Source organism: Falco cherrug, chromosome 5, assembly GCF_023634085.1.
Source record: "Falco cherrug isolate bFalChe1 chromosome 5, bFalChe1.pri, whole genome shotgun sequence".
Lineage (NCBI taxonomy): Eukaryota > Metazoa > Chordata > Aves > Falconiformes > Falconidae > Falco > Falco cherrug.
Genome location: NC_073701.1, coordinates 9,140,332 through 9,157,780, shown reverse-complemented (window position 1 = coordinate 9,157,780; position 17,449 = coordinate 9,140,332). Strand labels below are relative to the sequence as shown.

At 42.5% G+C, this 17,449-nt stretch overlaps 1 protein-coding gene across 4 annotated transcripts in view; it reads right to left on the bottom strand.

Annotated features, from left to right (window-relative positions):
• LOC102047600 (natural killer cells antigen CD94) overlaps positions 1-17,449 on the bottom strand; it is a 30,394-nt gene that overhangs the window by 10,656 nt on the left and 2,289 nt on the right. For 2 of the 4 annotated variants that reach the window (XR_008732423.1, XM_027815019.2), the window contains exons 2-10: positions 15,057-15,191; positions 14,723-14,866; positions 13,414-13,568; positions 11,836-11,948; positions 10,788-10,976; positions 6,675-10,690; positions 4,190-4,288; positions 2,311-2,397; positions 1,875-2,029 (exon numbers count right to left, since the gene is read on the bottom strand). Coding sequence is in view for 2 of the 4 variants with exons in the window: in XM_027815019.2 (XP_027670820.1) it covers positions 1,875-2,029; positions 2,311-2,397; positions 4,190-4,288; positions 6,675-6,801 (468 nt within the window). In the remaining 2 variants the exon portion in view is untranslated. Of the gene's footprint in view, positions 1-1,874; positions 2,030-2,310; positions 2,398-4,189; positions 4,289-6,674; positions 10,691-10,787; positions 10,977-11,835; positions 11,949-13,413; positions 13,569-14,722; positions 14,867-15,056; positions 15,192-17,449 lie in introns of those variants that run through there. The other 2 variants (XR_008732424.1, XM_014285666.3) reach the window with 2 other exon arrangements.

The following is a 17,449-nucleotide window of genomic DNA, read 5'->3' as shown; positions in this document are numbered from 1 at the left end:
TTTCCATGAGGCAATGCTGACTGCTCTGATTATAGGATCATTCAAATACTGTTGGTTGTTGAATTGCCACAGGAAAATGTACCCTGGATCTGTAAAAACACTGTTTTTTTAAAAGAAAGAAGCAAAGCTGCTTTATCTGGTCTGTCTTTAGGTATCTACACTGCCTTTAGGTATCGGCAGTTTAGGTATAGATAAGGTAGCACCATTTAAGCCCCAGTTAGAGTCAGCAGAGGTCTGACCAGTGGATCCAGTAGCCTGAGAGGTGCTTCACCCGACCCGGTGTGAGTGCTGCTAAGCAGTGACTGTGTTGGCCACATCCCCCCGGCTGGAACAGAGCCGGGGGCAGTGGTTCTGAAGTTGCAGATGTGCTTATACACTGTAGATACCTGAAGTTAGATGAGATGAATCCCAGCCTAGAGAGCAGAACCTGTTGCCTAAATAGAGGCCTCTAGCACCTTCTGAGATTCTCCAGCCTCTCTGAGGTCTCCACATACGGCTAACAGACAAGACCCAGAACCTATAGGAGAACTGTGCCTTGCTGAGGCGTTGTTTGGAGGTCAAACAGAATACCCCTAAGCATCTCAGATTGCCCTAGAGACCTATGCTTAGGCACCTGAACCATTCCCCCAGTGTCTAAGAGCTACCTAAGAGGTTCCTTTGCATCTTAGCCTGTTCAGATCTGCCAGATACTCTACTGTTGCTTAGTAGCACGTTTAGGGACTCACCCAAAATATATAACCCACAGCTGGCTTAAACTGGTCTGGCCTCAGTCTGGCTGCAGCTGCATATACCAAACATAGAAAAAAAGCAAGCACCCAGACATCTGGAAGCAAACTGTCCAGGAATTTATATAGCATACCAAAATCATCTCTTGGATTCAGCACTGAAGGCGTGGTGTTCAGGTGTCTCCCAACTGAATCGTGTGAGCCACGATTCTGACCTCAGGATGCTACTGAACTCACTAATAACCCTTTTTTTCCCACTTTATGTTTTGTCTCTGCCCGTTTGATTTTCACTTGAAAAAAAGGTATTCAAAAGGCCAGCCTTTATAACTCAAAATAGAAGAGCTGAGAACTCCCAGCTGAAACTAACTCCATCTGGACAAAGGAGAAAGATTTCCAGGGAAGCTTGTTTCCTTTTTGATGTTTTATGTAGCAAAAAGAAAATAAAGATATTTCGGCTTTGTGTGAGCTTAATTACTGTTGAAACAGATGTTCCTGAGATATGTGTGTACAAAAAGGGAAAATATGGTCTTGACAGCAAATTCCAGATTTTCGTTAGTCAGCAAACCCACCCCCCTCCCCAAATTAGGAAGACTACTTAGAATTATTAATTCCCTAAGCCTTATTCAGTCATCACAGCCTAACCCTCTGCTGTCTAGCCTTTGTGCCACCATTAACATTGCTTTGTGAGGGTATAATATAAGGTCAGAAAACAACCTTTTATAGTCACTTTGCGCTGCAGTGTGCAAATGACAGCAGCATGGTGAGTCAGTGGCTCTCTAGATTTCACATAGATGTGGGTTTTCCTCAGTTACAAAACTTGTGGAAAGAGATAATGAAAACATGCATTCTGTGTTCTGGGTCTCTCCTGAATGCTGATAATATGCAATTTATTTTCTGCGTGAAAACTGAAGTATTAGCTAATTAAGGCATTTTATATGATGGCTTATTCCGTTTCTAATGATACATAATTTCTCACAGCACGTTTAGAAAGTGTTGCAAGTTGTGACAATATTGTGACTTGCAGGAAGACTATTCAACCCAGAGAGAATGAAATGCATGCACTGTAAATGACCAAACTAATTTCTTCCTGCAAGATTGATGGAAGTTAAAACACATGACATAAAGGAATGCATAAGATTAAGACTGTACCATCTTTGCTTTGTCTTTTAGCACAAGAAGAGTGGAGTTTCTTGAGGAACAAAATTCCTGGCTTTGCTTCCATGTTTTCTTCTGCTTCGAAACGTAGATGCAGTTGTCAGCTCCACTGTTTTGCCAGCTTGCTGGACAGAGAGCACATTTTGTTTCTAGAAATCAGAGAGAGTATTATGCAGACCTGCGAGGAATACAAGGACTTTAGCTACTAGCTTGACCAAGAGAAGGTTAAAGGTAGGCAGGAACCAGCTGAGCTCTTGAGGAGTGAAAGAGAAGTTGTTTTGCATGTTAGCGGACATGTATCCACATGTCAAATACTATCACAGTTAAAAACAGACACTAACCCATTGGATCTTGTGATTTTGTGGTCTCCCGGTCAATGGGCTCTGAAAAATGGGTCATTTGTGTTTATTTACATGATAACCACATTTACCATTTTTCTCCTTCCCTTCAAAACACAATGCTTCCCTCATTTCCTGCAGTTTCTTTCCTTCCTCTGGATCCTTGGAAACCTGAAAAACTGAAGGGCATGAAAACACTTATCAGATTGGTTTTAAAAAATTGTAGTTTTAATTTGTAACTTTTGACGAGCTTCTGGTTTTTTTTGTCTACTTCATTTTTATGTCCACCATTGTGTGTACATCATCCTCATTTTCTTCACCAGGAGGGTTGTGCAGCACTGGAAAAGGTCACCTGGGAAAGGTGGGAGCATCTCCACCCTCGAAGATTTTCAAAGGTCATCTGGACGAAGCTACAGATGAGTTTATCTGGGGCTGGTGGTAGTCCAGCTTTGAATGGTGCAGAGGAAAGGGTGAGTATCAGACTAGAAACCTCTGAGCTAACATTTCTGTGATGGAACCACCCTGAGTGTTCATCCTGGACACTTGCACCTGCTCCCCTCCTGCCAAAATGGAGCCGGGGACTTTCTGCCTCTGCTTCCAAATGTAACGTGGCATCATATTTACTTGTTAATTGAAATGCTTGTATGGAAAAAAACCCCTGTTTCTGCGGAAAATCTGCTGTAACCTTTGGGCAAAGGCACCAGTCACGACGCTTTGATGCCAGAATTGCCCTCCCTGCAAAAAGCTTGCGATCCAGGAGAGGGAACTGGAACTGTGAAATATCCCAGTAACAGTCACAGGAGGGCACCATTATCCAGACAGTGTGGCTGACGAGGGGAGCTTCTAGCTGTGAAAACCAAACGTTTCGGAAACGGGTTAAGGGTTAGGGGTTAGAGTTAGGGTTAAGGTTAATCAGTGGTTAGGGTTAGGAGTTAGGGGTATAGCTTAGGGTTGGGGTTAAGGTTAGTTTTAAGGTTGGGGTTATGGTTAGGAGTAGGCTTAGGGCTGGGGTCATTGTATTTAGGCTTAGGGTTAGGGATTAGGTGTTAGGATTAGGGCCGTGATGGTTAGGGCTAGGGTTAGTGTTAGGGGTTGGGGTTATGGCTTGGCTTAGGGTTAGGCTTAGACTGAGGTATAGAGGTATAGGTTAGGGTTAGTGTTAAGGTTGGGGTTAGGGCTAGGATTAGGTTTAGGGTTAGGGTCATTATGGTCAGGGTTATATTTAAGCATTAGGTGTTATGTTTAGGGTTGTATTTTAGGATTAGGTTTGGGGTCAGGGTTAGTTTAGATTTATGCTTAGGGATAGCATTAGGCATTTGCTTTAGTGTTAGGGTCATTAAGGTTAGGATTAACATTAGGAGATTAATGTTAGGGTTAGGATTAGTTAGGTTTAGACCTCGCAGTAAGATTAGTTAACCCTTAGGGTTAAGGTGGCTATAAGTGCAGATATTAGTGATCGTGAGTTGTAGAGGAATGCAGGCAGTGGGCTGATTAGCACTGATAACATGCAGCTGTGGCCTTGCCTCAGCGGCAGTGGGTTGATTGACATGGATGATGTGCAGCTGTAGCTCTTCCTGCTGAGTGGTTAAATAGCCTTGAAAAGTGCGGGAGATGGTGTTGGGTAGAGGAGCAGCAGTGTGGTTTGATCTCTGGGGGAAGGAGAAACAGCATGGACAGTAGAATCTGACCAATGGTAAAGCCTTGTTGCAGCTGGCTGGTTTGTTTGTGCTGCAGCAGCTGGTGCCCTGTGTGAGGCTGCCTGAGTTGGACTCTGACTGCAACAGTGAGTGACCTGTGGTGACCCTTGGCTGTGGAGGTACTTCTGTGGGAAAGCTGTACTGTTGCCCATCTTCCTTTATTATTTCCCCGTGGGGAAGAGGGGCAGCAGGGGCAGTCTGCAGGGGCAGTGGAAGCAGCCATACATGTGGAATTCATTCCCACAGCAGGAGCTTGGGACGACACAGTACTTACACAGCGCCAGCAGGGCTACCAGCCCCATCAGCAGCACCAGGCACAAAGTGAGGAAAGCAAAGGCCACTGGACGCCATACAGAAGATGAGATGGAGGCTCCTTGGACAAACAAAAAACCCCATTCAGCAACAAAACCAGCAGCTATCCTCACCTCACACCGGTATTACCTCCTCTCTGACAATACGAATTCACCTTTATCCCTTCTGCAGAGCCTTTTTTTTTTATTACTGCATTTTTTGTTATCACTGTTCTGAATTTCCTGGAGTGATTTTGAGAAAATATTTATCTATCTACCGATATTATTAACCAAGGCTCTTGCATTTTAGAGTAAAACCTCTTCTAATGAGACAGGTAAACAGACTAGATTTTGCAGTTCACACAATCCTGGAAATAATAAAACAACCCCTTAGACTGTTCCACCTTGGAAAAAAAAATATTGCCATCTAGTTTTGGACAGCTACTTCTGGAACATTAAACTGTGCATCTTCCCTCAGGCTCTTTCTCTGGATTTCCATTGTGGTTCAATGTCTAATCAGGAATATAGTTTTTACTGGTTTTTATTTTACAACTGACTATCCCCTGATTAAAATATTTTCTTTTGTATGTATGTATCTATTTATTTATCTTCGCAGTTTTCCCTTTTGTGGAAGCAGTGCTCTGCACTTTTCTGTAAGTGTCTTTTATATCTTTCCTAGAGTGTTCAGGTTAATTGGAAAGTGTGATACACATCAGGTATTTTACTGGAGTCCTTCACACCCTCCAGAAGCGCCCAGATAGACATGGCAACCAAAATTTACGTAGGCAAAGTTAAGGGAGCTGACCCTAACCCTCACCAGTTAAGGCAATTTTAAAAGACTGCAGGTGACACCACATTGGGGTGGTGGCTGATGTGCTGGAGGTTAAGGCTTCCTTTTAAAGGGAGCTAAAAATCCTAGGAACGGGCTGGAAGTGCAACAGCTCAACAAAGACAAATGTGAAGTCCAGCTCCTGTAGCAGTACAACTCCATACACGAGTACAGGTAGGGGACTGAGTGGCTGGAAAGCAGCTGTGCTCCAGGGTCCTGGTGTACCCTTGGCAGCGAAAGCTGATCGGCACTGGGCTGCACTGGCAAGAATGCAGCCAGCAAGTGGAGAGAAGAGATTATTCCACTCTACTTGGCAGTCATGAATATTGTCTCCAGTGCTGAGCTTCCCACTTCAAGAGAGATGTCAGCTAACTGCAGAGTCCAGCAGAGGAACACGGAGTGGTCAGGGACCTACAGAGAAGCTGAAGGACCTGGGCTTGTTTAGCCTGGAGAAGGCTAAGGGAGACCCTAGTTTCAGTCCTCTGCTACCTAAAAGAGCTTTACAGATGGAGCCAGACTCTTCTCAGAGAGGCGCAGTGAAAAGACACAATACAACAGTCACAAGTTGCACCAGGGAAACTTGTGATTAGATGTGAGGAAAAAAAATTCTTCCCTTTCAGCACTGGAACAATGACTCAGAAAGACTGTGAGATCTCCATCCTTTGAAGTTTTGGCAACTCAAGTGGACCAGGGCCTGGGCAACTTGATCAGACTTTAGAGCTAGTCTTTTTGAGCATAAGGTCAGAAAAAGATGAACTATAGAGGTCCTTCCCAACCTAATCTGGTCATATGTCTACTTTACTTGTTCTCTGTGCATATCAAAAAGCTGCTTTAAGAGTTTTCTGAGCGTGCCAACCTGTTTCTTTCTGGTAAGCTCTAGATCATACTCCCTAATATTTTATCCTTGGTTTTCTGACTGCTACTTCTCAACAGCTTCTCCTTCATCCTCCTTGTCAAGCGGTCATTCTTGATGGATAGCTTGAGATCTTTTTCAGATAGCACCAGAGTGATGTCAGTTTAGTCTTTGCCTACTCTACCCAACCTGCAAATAGCAGCAATGATATTTATGTCACACATAAGCCTCATAGTGAATTTATGAGGAGCAGCAGTACTTAAGTCATCATTTTATGGTCTTAAGCATTCCACAGGCAGAACCCACTACCTTAGTTAACACTCAGCTTGTTCATAGAAAAACTTTGAATATAAACAAATAAAAACATATGCTTCTATCAAAACTTACATTCACTATTAAGACTGATAAACAGGGCACCTTTCTACTCCTCGTAGGTGAGGAAATTGCTTAATTTCCAAGGCCTGCATTATCTGATAAAACTATAGCACCTTCCCCTCTTGTCCTTTGCTGCAATAAATGAATCATACTAAAATGCAAAAAAAAATCCATAGAAAGGTGGAATTTTTCTTTTGTGTTGAAGTAAATGGAAAAAATAATTGGAGTAAAGATAAGCTTCAGAAAAAATATCATCTAGGATCGTAAACAATAGCACATAAGACTCCATTATGATTATACTTTCTGCTGTTTCTATGAATATTTGTCGAAGAATATACTCTAAAGTTTAGAGGGATTCTAATAAAGTTATGCCCTGATTTAGATAGAAGAGCTAATTTCCATCTGTACTTACTGTCTACAGTAACAGAACTTGCTGGAGCCTTAAATGCAGAACGTTTGTTGCTTCTCGAATATCCAGGAGTAATTACTAAAGCTGAGGGCCGTAAATTCAGAGTGGTGTAGCCTTCCTCATCCTCCATCTCCAGCTCATCACACTTCTTTCCTGCAGTAGCAGTACTGTGGGAGTCGGGGCACACTGCAGCGAGACTGATGCTGAGGCGATGAGAATGGTTCACGTTTCAGCATTTCCAGTGAAACCACGCAGGAAGCTGGCTCTGTTCTGATTACTGTGTCATAGTAAAAGTGTAACATACTGAAAGCACATTAAGGTGTTAAAATGGCACTGTCAAAGATGGGTATATTTCTCCTGAATACGAAGATGGGAGTCTTGGGTTTTGGCTGGAACGTGAGACTGTTTCATCTAACTATCTACCTGATCTGACCCTGTAAACAGAGCAAATGTCAGGATTTTCTACCTCCTTAAAATAAGATGATGGAGAAATAGTTGCTATTTTGAGTTATCAAAGATGTCTGTTCGTGTATCAGGGCACAAATACAACGCAGCAGCTGCATGGAAATAATAGGCTGTATTTCCATACTCTGTTATGAAATAAATTAAAAATGAAATTATTTTTTTTAATTTTACTGAAATAAATGCTAAAAGGGGAGAAGCTGAGCTGAAAGAAATGTGAGGCCAGGAGCTTGGCAGGATTCATGTGATTGCTCAACCTGTGTCAGAGAAAGACCAGACCACACAGAGCACCTCTCTGCTGTTGCACTGTAGACAGAAGTCACTGCGCAGAAGTGGCTTATCCATCCCCGCTCTCCATCTCTAGCTCTCTGCAGTGCCTTGCTCCAGTGCTGAGCTGTAGTTCTTAAACATCTTCAGTGACCAACTCTCCTTAAACAGAGCACTTGCCCAGACATGATGAATCATGTTGTAGTGACAGGGTTAGTCAGAAGGAAATTGCAAGAGAGGAATTTCTGTGGTAGCTGTTTGTGCTCTTGTTTGTAAAGTTCAGAGTCTCCCATTTGCAAAATCATATCAACAGACTGGAAACAAACTGTAATGACTGGGCTCTTCTTCCTGCCTTGCTGCACAGATGATAGATGTTTTCAGAGCACAGGTATCTCTGGCTGTGTATATTTCTTGCATTATATCTTACCTGTATGCAAAGAGAAGGCATGGTGGAAAAGTTGAGAGTAAAGGATGCCTACAGTCAGTTTTGTTATACAGAGAGGCACACAAGGAGTAGCAGTCACTGTGTATTCATGGTATATCCACAGTATCCTCATAAAAACCTCATACTAAATATGGGGCAAAAATACTTGTCTATCAGGCCTGAAAACTGTATGTTGGCAATTTAGTGTGGAAAGGGCTTTTCTGCAGCTAACCGGGAGTCAAGTGTGGTTATGCTACTGAATTTCATTGCAATTTTTCATGGCAGTATCTTCTCCAGTCATAGCAACAACTTCTCAAGCATGTAATGAATCACCTTTGGGAAGCTTTTCTCCAACCTGATCTTACTTCTGCAGAGAAAAGAGGAGGTTAAGTCATTTTCTTGTATTATCTTGGTAGCTCTGAATTCAATAAGCAGTCTGTTAATTATATTACTTTACTTTTTTTTTTTTGAGTCACCTTTTAAAACAGATCCTGCTGCAAGAACAGAAGTAACAAAGGTTCATCATACTCTCTGTTTTTGTAAGGATGAGCAGGCAAAGTGTCTTCATTTCTTCAGAATAAAATGAAAAGAAAGGTGAACTAAGGCAGGAGGTTTGGGTCTACATTTGATCACAGCCCGTGTATAAATGTTGTCAGCAGGCTGCACAAAATAACTGTGTTTATTAACCAGAATGTTACCTTGCAAATTGCATTAGCTAGAGGCTGAGGGAGGTGGTGTAGGGAGGAGAAAAATTTAGACATTGGAAACACACTGTTGGATGGAACCATGATTCAAAAACGCCATCTCAGCCAATACACAAACGCTACATTTTTATGTCTCTTCCTCTGTAAGGAAAAGCTCCGTTCAGTGGAAGAGGGGCTGGAGTCAGACAGCACATCCTTAAGCCCTACCTGGTTACACCACCACCAGGGTATGTCCTTTGCCAGTTTCAACCTTGCTGGATGAGGTTGTTCGCTGGCAGCACTCTGAATGCTCACAGTGAACAGTAGTGTTTGGATTTGTGGGTTTTGTTTTGTTTTGGTTTTTTTTTTTCTTTTTTGGTGTTTCAGTCATTGGTTTTTGAGAAGAAACTAGCTCCTCCAGTTTCAGTAGCACGGCACACTGTGAGACTGTGCTCTACCCCCTCCTGCCTTCACAGTCACAAATACAGCTGCTGCACCAGAGACTGCTTTTGGGCTGGCAGTAAATGAACCCAGAAGATCAAGGCCTGTGGCTGCCTGTCAGTGTGAGGAGCTGTCAATCTCAGCTCATGTTTGTCTTCAACAAACTGCAGAAACACCTAAGATTCACCCCTCTGCTCTTAGGCATGCCCCATTGATGAAAAAACGTCCTGGAAATATTTTTCTTGTTTCCTCACAGTCCCTCTAATGGAAAAGAAAACAAGATCAGACTTTTTTTTCTTCTTTCTTTCTTTCTTTTTTTAATATTTCTGGCAAATTACAGCAAAGCCTTTCATTATCAAGAAAGTATGCACCATGAATACCGTTCAGGATACCTTCCACGTGAGATTTCTTATTTCAGTGTATCTGGTATGAATGCTGAGAGACACTCTGGGAAGTCACCAGGGCTGTGTCTGTACTGCAGGATGGAAGTGTTCTGCCTCTTCACCCCCAAAGACAGGAGCAGCTGGAAGAGGAACTGAGAGGAGCAGCTAAGAGAGATTATGTCAGAGATGTGAATGGTGAGTGTAAACAGCAGAGAGTAAGAGAAATCCACAAAGGTTTCTGAAGCATGAAATTGGTATTTGAAAATAACGCCCCAAATGTTCATGTTGGTGATCAGAAACTGCTGTGTAGTGCTGAGTTCAGTGGGACACTGGAACAGCCTCTTGATGGGTATGACCAATTCTTCAGCAGCCCAGCTGCTACACCAGTAGTAAATGATCCACAATAAATAATCTGGAATCCACAAGGAATACACAAATCTCCAGGGAGGACCGAGCTAGGAATTCATGAACTTTTTGCTCAAATCAAAACACCGTTATGGGACTGAGATTTATTTCAGCTTCACTGTCATTGTTCCACAGCAATGTGGAGGGAGACGTTTTGTTCATTAACACTGCTTGGGGTGTTTTCACTGTGGTTGGGTTTGTAGACCCTTGCTCAGCACATTAGATTAGTAGTGTGGCATTCCAGGAAGTATCCTAAAAATTCATAAAAGGAGGTTCTGTTCATGCCTCTGAACATGACTGTGACTCTTGCAGTAGATCAAAAATGTAGAAAAGTGGAAGAGTAGAATTATTACTAGGAAAAAAAAAAAGAGAAAAAAAGAGAAAAAAAAGAAAAGAAGAGAACTAACAGTGCCAGTAAGAAGTATAAAGCACGGAGGAGAGCTAGACATTCATAGCTGAAGGATGTCTTCTTCTGTGACACATGCACAAGTCCTTATGAGGACTATAAATCTCTGTGTCCCAGAGCAATTATGATTATTAATACAGTTCGGGAACACTTTGGCCCACCTTCTGAGGATAACTATATTTACGTGTTGTATACTCCAGCCTACTAATGCATTAAAGCAGTCATATCAACAAGACATCAGAAGTCTCTCCTGAATGGAAGTGTTTAATCCTCATCACTTGTGTTATGTTACAGCTGTACAGTTAGAACTGACGAGTGGTGTTAGGACTGTATCAGGGGATGCTGGGAGAGGAGCAGTACCTGTAGGTGCTTGCCTTAGCATTTTGGTTTTTTTCCTGGACATGACTTTTGGCCGTTTTGGCATCACTTGTGTTGATTAAAACTGAGTAATCATGTAACAGTTTTTTATCTGGATCAACAGACTTGGGTAGCTCCTGGAGCTTGTTACCGTGCCCATTTCCTTAGTATGAAAATAGTTTTACATATGTCTAGAAGAGAATGAAAACAGGGAAATGTATTAGGTGCAATCCAATGCATTTAAATTTTCATGTGATAGTTCTCAAAAGCAAAATAAAAAATTCCAACCTTGCAGAACATCTTCTAGCTTCTCATAATCATTTTGGTCTGACAAACCAGTCCTGCCAGTGGTTGCTGCCTCGCTGGAATAGGATGGCAGGCTTTTCACAGACATAGTAATACTTTCTTGTACATGGAGTACTATATATGGAATCATAATAAATATATCCACAGTATTGGGGGTGTAGGTGCTTTACCCTATGAAAGAAAAATCTTTGTTGTTACATCTCACCTCATTCAAATGGTACATTCTTGCCCTTTCTTCTAAAAAGAGCTGTCTTTGCAAGAATTACTTATGTGGCTTTCACGAAGAGTGTATATGCCCAACAAAAAAATAAAACATTTAGTGACATTGTGCACCAACTTGTAGGAAGATAACTCTGTCCTGAACATGCCAACAAGCACTCCCAACAGATTCCAAGGGTGGATCCTAAACCATTTTTTGTACCTGACAGCAAGAAACAGTAACTCCTGGATACCAACTGGAGGTGTCAGTGGCTCTTTCAACAGTGAGTTGAGAGGAGACTGCCCAATAATGAAAATCGGCAAAGCAGATTTCAAAGCAAGTAGAAAAATATATTGTCTTTCTGAAACAACATGTTAAACTGAAGTGAAATGATGGTAGAGAATAAATAAATTTAATATATAATTTTATATATGTATATAATATATTATAATAGATTATATAATATGTATTACGTAACAAGAAAAAATCAAAAGCATTAAATTAAACACCTTTTCATTGTAGTTTTTTCCTTGTGTCCTCACTGAAACAAGATGTCAAATACAATGTATGACATTTATGGTCAATCTGAAACTAAATTGTGGAAATACATTTTCTGGGTATTTTTCCCCCCCGCAGTAATAGTGCCTAGACCACCCTCTAAACAGTTCTGGGAAAGGCAAAGAAAAATCTGAAGTGGAAAAAATGAGACCCAGAACACAGAGAAATCTGCATAAAAGTTGGCTGTTGGATGTGCCCTTTGTGTCAGACAAACTGGGAGTTGCATGTGGATGAGGACCGACTTTGTGTACTGTGGGAAAGCTGCCCACTTACCAAGGCATTTGTTTTGTAAGAACTGTGTTGTCTGTCCAATACCACTCTCTCTGTTCATCTCTAAATGTTAATCCAAGCCAGTAGGTTTCTCTAGGAAATTCTTGTACCAGTTTCTATGCAGAGTAAGGACAAACCGAAACAGACATTCAGGAAGATATTAAAAACAAATATTTAGACTCAAAAGTTGAAAACATTGATGGAAATTTCTTAAAGAACATAAATAGCACAAATTGTTAACCTGTCAGGAAAAGTTCTGCACTTAAAGGAAAAGGCTAGTGTCAAAGGAGAAATGACAGTGGAGCTGTTTTTAATTGGAGAGAAGACATGCTTCTAGCTCTGAAGAGCAATGTCACCCTCATCAACCTGATCAAAACACTGTGGGTGACACGCTTGATCATTCTTCCCCCTTTAGTCATGAACCATTCCTCCCCTTTTACTCTGTCCTTAGCATTTATCAACAGTGAGAAGGAAGCCTCTGCAGGGAGCTGTTGGGTTTGATTGGTTGAACTTTCACCCTTGGCTCTAGAATTGTTAACTTATTCCCAAAAGCTGGACCATGACAAGTAGAGGAGGTGTTAAAGTTAGGCATTTAGTGATATTCTGCTCTTAAAAACTGCTCTGAGCCGAACAAGTAAGAATGTAAACCTGAATAACGCCACCTTTTTCACTTGAGGGAAATCTCTAAAGGTTTTGATTAGATTTTCCCGGTTTTCTCTTTCTTCCTTCACTTACCATTGTCACTCCAAGTGCACTTCTTCATTTTATCTTTTTCCTCATACCTCTCAATGCCGTGATTAAGACAGCTAGAACAAACTGCACCTAAAAACTTTTGCTGTCACCAGTTTGGGAGGGTGAGAATAAAGCTACTTCCCTTTACTTCCAGGATAAACCTTATGGCCTGCAGCTCCGTGAGAGGGGAACGGGCATTTGTCAGTTGCTGGAGAGCAGGCATGCCCAGCCCTGACTGCCAGTTCTGGGGACATCTTTTCTGCCCTCAAACCTTCCAATATATCTGCTGGCACCCAGAGGAAAAAGCATTATTTCGCTCTACACCTGGCATTTTCTCTTCCCACTTCAGTTTGTTTTCATTGACTAAAAGATTAGGCCACGTTTTGGCAGCTGGCTGCCAAGTGTTTTAGTTTTGATTGAAAAGATGAGTTCGACTTCCATGGGAAGAAATTCTACGAAGTAAGGAGGACTATGCTTAGCCCATGAGGAGACCAGGTTAGAAGAGGTTTTCCCACTAGTATCTTACCAAATCCTTGTATGGATCTGAAACAATTGTTAAGTCAGTGAAATCATTGCCCACAACAAAACAGTCATCCCATTAAGTAGCCAGCCATAGCAAGCTGAGGCAAGGTGGGCTGTCCCCAACCATCAGCCACTCGAAGGGCTGCACTTCATATGGCAATGGCCAGTCCTGTGCCGGAGCACTGCCCAGGGCAACCTAACCACTGCAGAAAAACTCCTGCTCACGGTGCCATCTAAGAAAGTTATGTGAGGTGAGTAGCTGATTGGGTGTGTGAATGTCTTGCTAAATGAATGTCATGCTAAACAGAGTGAGAAACCAGTCCATACCATCTTTGCTGCATCTTTTATCAGAAGAAGAGTAGAGTTCCTCGAGGAACAAAACTGGTGACTCTGTTCCCATGACTTCTCTTCCTTGGAGTGGTAGTAACATGTGTCGCCACCTTTCCACAGCCAGTTTGCAGGGCAGAGTACACAGTTCTGGCCTGGAAAAGGAAAACCATCACCCTGTTTCTGTTCCTATGCTGTCCCTCACAGAACATTGCTCTAGGCCTGTGATGACAAGATCTGCAGGGACTGAGGATATTTAAGGCAGTCCTCACTCAGTCAAAATCCCACTGTGGCCCTAGAAGGTTCAGGTAATAACAGAGATGAAAACTAAATCATCCCCCTGTCTCTCCCATTCCTTTAAGCACTGGGAGGAAGTTCAGGTGCTGCAAATGGGATTTGCTTTGCCTAAATTTAGGAGTCTATAAAGGTGATACGAGTCAAGCCATCTGGAGTCCCATTTTGGTCAACGGACAAAAGTAGATGTGTCTCACACATGCTTTTTCTGTTGTTCCAGGTGTGTTGCTTGGGAGGAAACAGACTGTATCCTTGCACTACCAATTTCCCTTCATCGACCAAAAGGGAGACCTAGACAGTTAGCTTGTCTGTGGAACAATATCCTGACAAATGAAATCCCCTTTCCCAACAGTCACAACAGGATCCCTTTGCCCAATGCCCCTACTCCCCAGAGTGTGATTTCCCAACAGAACTATTTCTCTGGCTGGCACATTGTCAGATGCCACTTAAATAACCAAGCTGTGGCAAAGTGATTTCAGAAACAGCCCTGTGCTGTACACAGTCAGGAGACAGGGAATGAACTCCCAGGTTGGTTTAGCTTCCCCATATCACTTCTGACTTCAGGAGATTCCTGTCTTACTTGCGGTCAGTACTAGCCCACTGCCCTGTGTGTGGACTGCTGTTCACACGGAGTGCAGTAGGTTGTTTAATTCTCAGACACCACTGTAAAATTGCCTATTAGATGCAGATGAGCATGTTGTAACGATCCCTGAGCTAGTGCTGATGGGAACTGGCATGTCCAGAAAGCATCCTGCAGAACCCTTTTCTTATGGGAAGTAAATCCTGAAACCCTGGCACCACTGCCATGTCCCATGCCAGTGCACATGTGGCCAGGCTGGGTCCCTCTCTCCAGGAGCTGCATGAGGCAGACCTGCTCCTTGCCTGCTTTCTGGGTGATCACATCTGAGAAGACACAGGCTCACCTGAGGAGACAGACCTAAGTGGACACAGAAGACACATATTTCCTTCTCTGCTATGTTGCAAGATGAGCCCTCACCAAAATGTGTTGATTTACCATTATTTTTGAGGTTTTTTTCCCCTTCCAAGCACAGCTGATTTCCTATTGCTTGCAGAATATTTGAGAAATTTGCATGCAGCTGATTCTTTGTCATGTTGAGGTCTGTAAGTTGTGTCCTGTAGTCCTTGGGAACCTGGATAACTGAAATTCACAATAAGACATTTTCCAGTGCTGTCCTTCAGGAAGGGTGGGACACAGACAGGGAATGTATTAGCAGATCATTAGGGATAAATAAACCAATTGGGATAAATGTTAGCCCTCCCTGTCAGTCTGACGTTATTCAGTAGCTTGACCCCCCCTCCCCCGCAAACAGAACTGCATTAGTACTTACATAAAACTGCCAGGGTCACCAGCGCCATCAGCAATGCCAGGCACAGCATGAACAAGATCAGGACTACTGGCCAGTAAGAGCGGGACGAAGTGGGAGGCCCCGGCAGGAGTTCAGTCGTGAAATGGAGCTGCGATGCTAAGGAATGGTGAACACAGTAGTGTCACTAAATCGCAGCCATCTTTGTGGTGCATTGGTCAATATGTAATTGCTTTTACTTTATCCTTGTGTATTCCTACTGCATAGTCTTTGCACACAGCAAAAGATGCCCAAAGTAAGAGAGTGAGAGATCACAACAGCTCAGTGGAGACTGTGGACAGCCTTGGTCCTTTCAAAGGCCATAGACTGTGCCAAGAAAGATATTGAGAAAGCAAGATACTGCAAAATCTAGAAAATTGTTTGCTCAAAGCTGAAAAAAAAATATCCACTGTGTGGTTGTGGTAATTTGTGATGTGTGGCATGTATTTGTGGTAATCTGGTTAATCTGAGTGCTAGAGTCAACTCCTTTGATATTCATGGTAGTTTGAGATTTCTAGCTGGGAATTCATAGATAATTTTAATGTAATAAGGATTACAAAGTAGATACAGAAATGAGCACTTAATGAGGAGAAAAAAATCTCAAAATTTTCCTAAGCAATGGAAATACTATGCATGTCGATCATTCAGAAGGCACCCTGTTTGCAAGAGCTGGAAGATTTCATGGGATAAGATGCACTGAAGGAGGGAGCAAAAGCATTAAATTTGTCACGGAAGCACTAAATCTAAGGCCGATATTAAAGATGCCACTATATGAACTTTGTGGAGAGTTGCAACAAGCTTGACAATCCAATAAAGGCAGTAGAATGCGAATGTGAAGAGGAAATTCTAGCCTAGAAAAGGGAAAGAGGTATTTACAATTGGGTGGGGAATTGCTGAAGGAATAGGAACTGAAATTTAGTGTGCCAGGCTGAAGGAACAGGAATGGAAACTACGCAGTATGCTTCTCCTACAAGTAACCTGTGGTCAGCTTCTGTGCTAAAGCAATCCTGGGCAGAATGTTTGTACAAGACCTCGCTCTACAGAAACTCAAGTTGATGAATATTCAGGTGAGAGAAGACCGAGCAATGGAGGTTGTCTTGACCTGGGACACAGATCACTGCTGGCTTATGTTCAATGTCCCATTCACCATAAACCCCAGGTCTTTTCCAGCTTCCACAGCCAGCCTGCTCCCAGGTTGTCCCACCGCCTGGCAGTCCAGCCTCGGTGCACAGCAACTTGTGAAGCTACATGGGGTTTCTGCTCACCCAGTCCTCAGGTTTCTCAAGGTTCCTCTGTTTTAAAGCTCTACCACTTCATAGCATCAGCCACCACCCCTAGTTTAGTATCATTATAAATTTGCTGATAACACACTCTGTGTCATTTTTCAGGTCGTTGATGAAGATATTAAACAGTATTGACCCTTGACAGACCCCTGAGCAACTCTACCACCAAACAGATGTTGAGCCATTAGTTACTCCTCTTTGAGCCTGGTAGTCCAGCCAGTTTTCAATCTATCTAACAGTTCACCATCCAGCTCATAACTTCCTCAGCTTTAAAAAGACAATACTGTAAGAGACACAGACTAAAGCCTTGCTAATTATGTATTACATCTGCCACTCTCCCTGCATCTGCATTTCACCACAGAATGTAAGCCCAGTTTAAGGAAGTGCTCTAACTGCCTGGTATTGCATAAAAGAGGAATACATGGGCCTTCATGAAGAGAAAGAACATCTCCCTTCTGCATTATTTTCCAAAGTCTGATCTCACAGACATATGACAGATACAGACAGAGATAAAGCCTGCACAGGAGAATCACATACCTTATAGATCCTAAAAAGACTTCAGGACACATTGACTGCTGGGATATATGGATATTTTTAAGGTCACAGTGCTTTTGTACATGCTTGGAAGCTGAATATTAGGTGCCTGGGGAACTTCAGTAATAGAAATTTGACTCCCTAAGGCAGGCTGCTAAACAGACTCATATGAATTACAGCTAAAGGGCAAAAAGAAATTGTTCCTACCACTACAAAGTCACAGCCCCAAGACAAAGACTGAAGGCATTATAGTCCATGCTTCCTGGAGCTTTTAGATGAGAAGAGGCAAAGATTCTGTAGTTTGAAAGTTTACAAGCAACTGTGAAATATTTTCTGGGCAGCAAAACGAATCAAGACCACACAGCAGGTTTAGCTTTGGCTGCTTTAATTAAGCATTGCATCAAGAGTTGCTTTAGTTTTAGTTCCCGGTACTGTACTTTGTAACCTCACACTGCTTCTGCTACATCTAGGACAGCTAAAGGAGCCTTCGGCTGGGTCCTCCTTCCTGTACAGTACTTTTGTTGTCCTAAAATGGGTGTATTTACTAATTGTGGTTGTTTC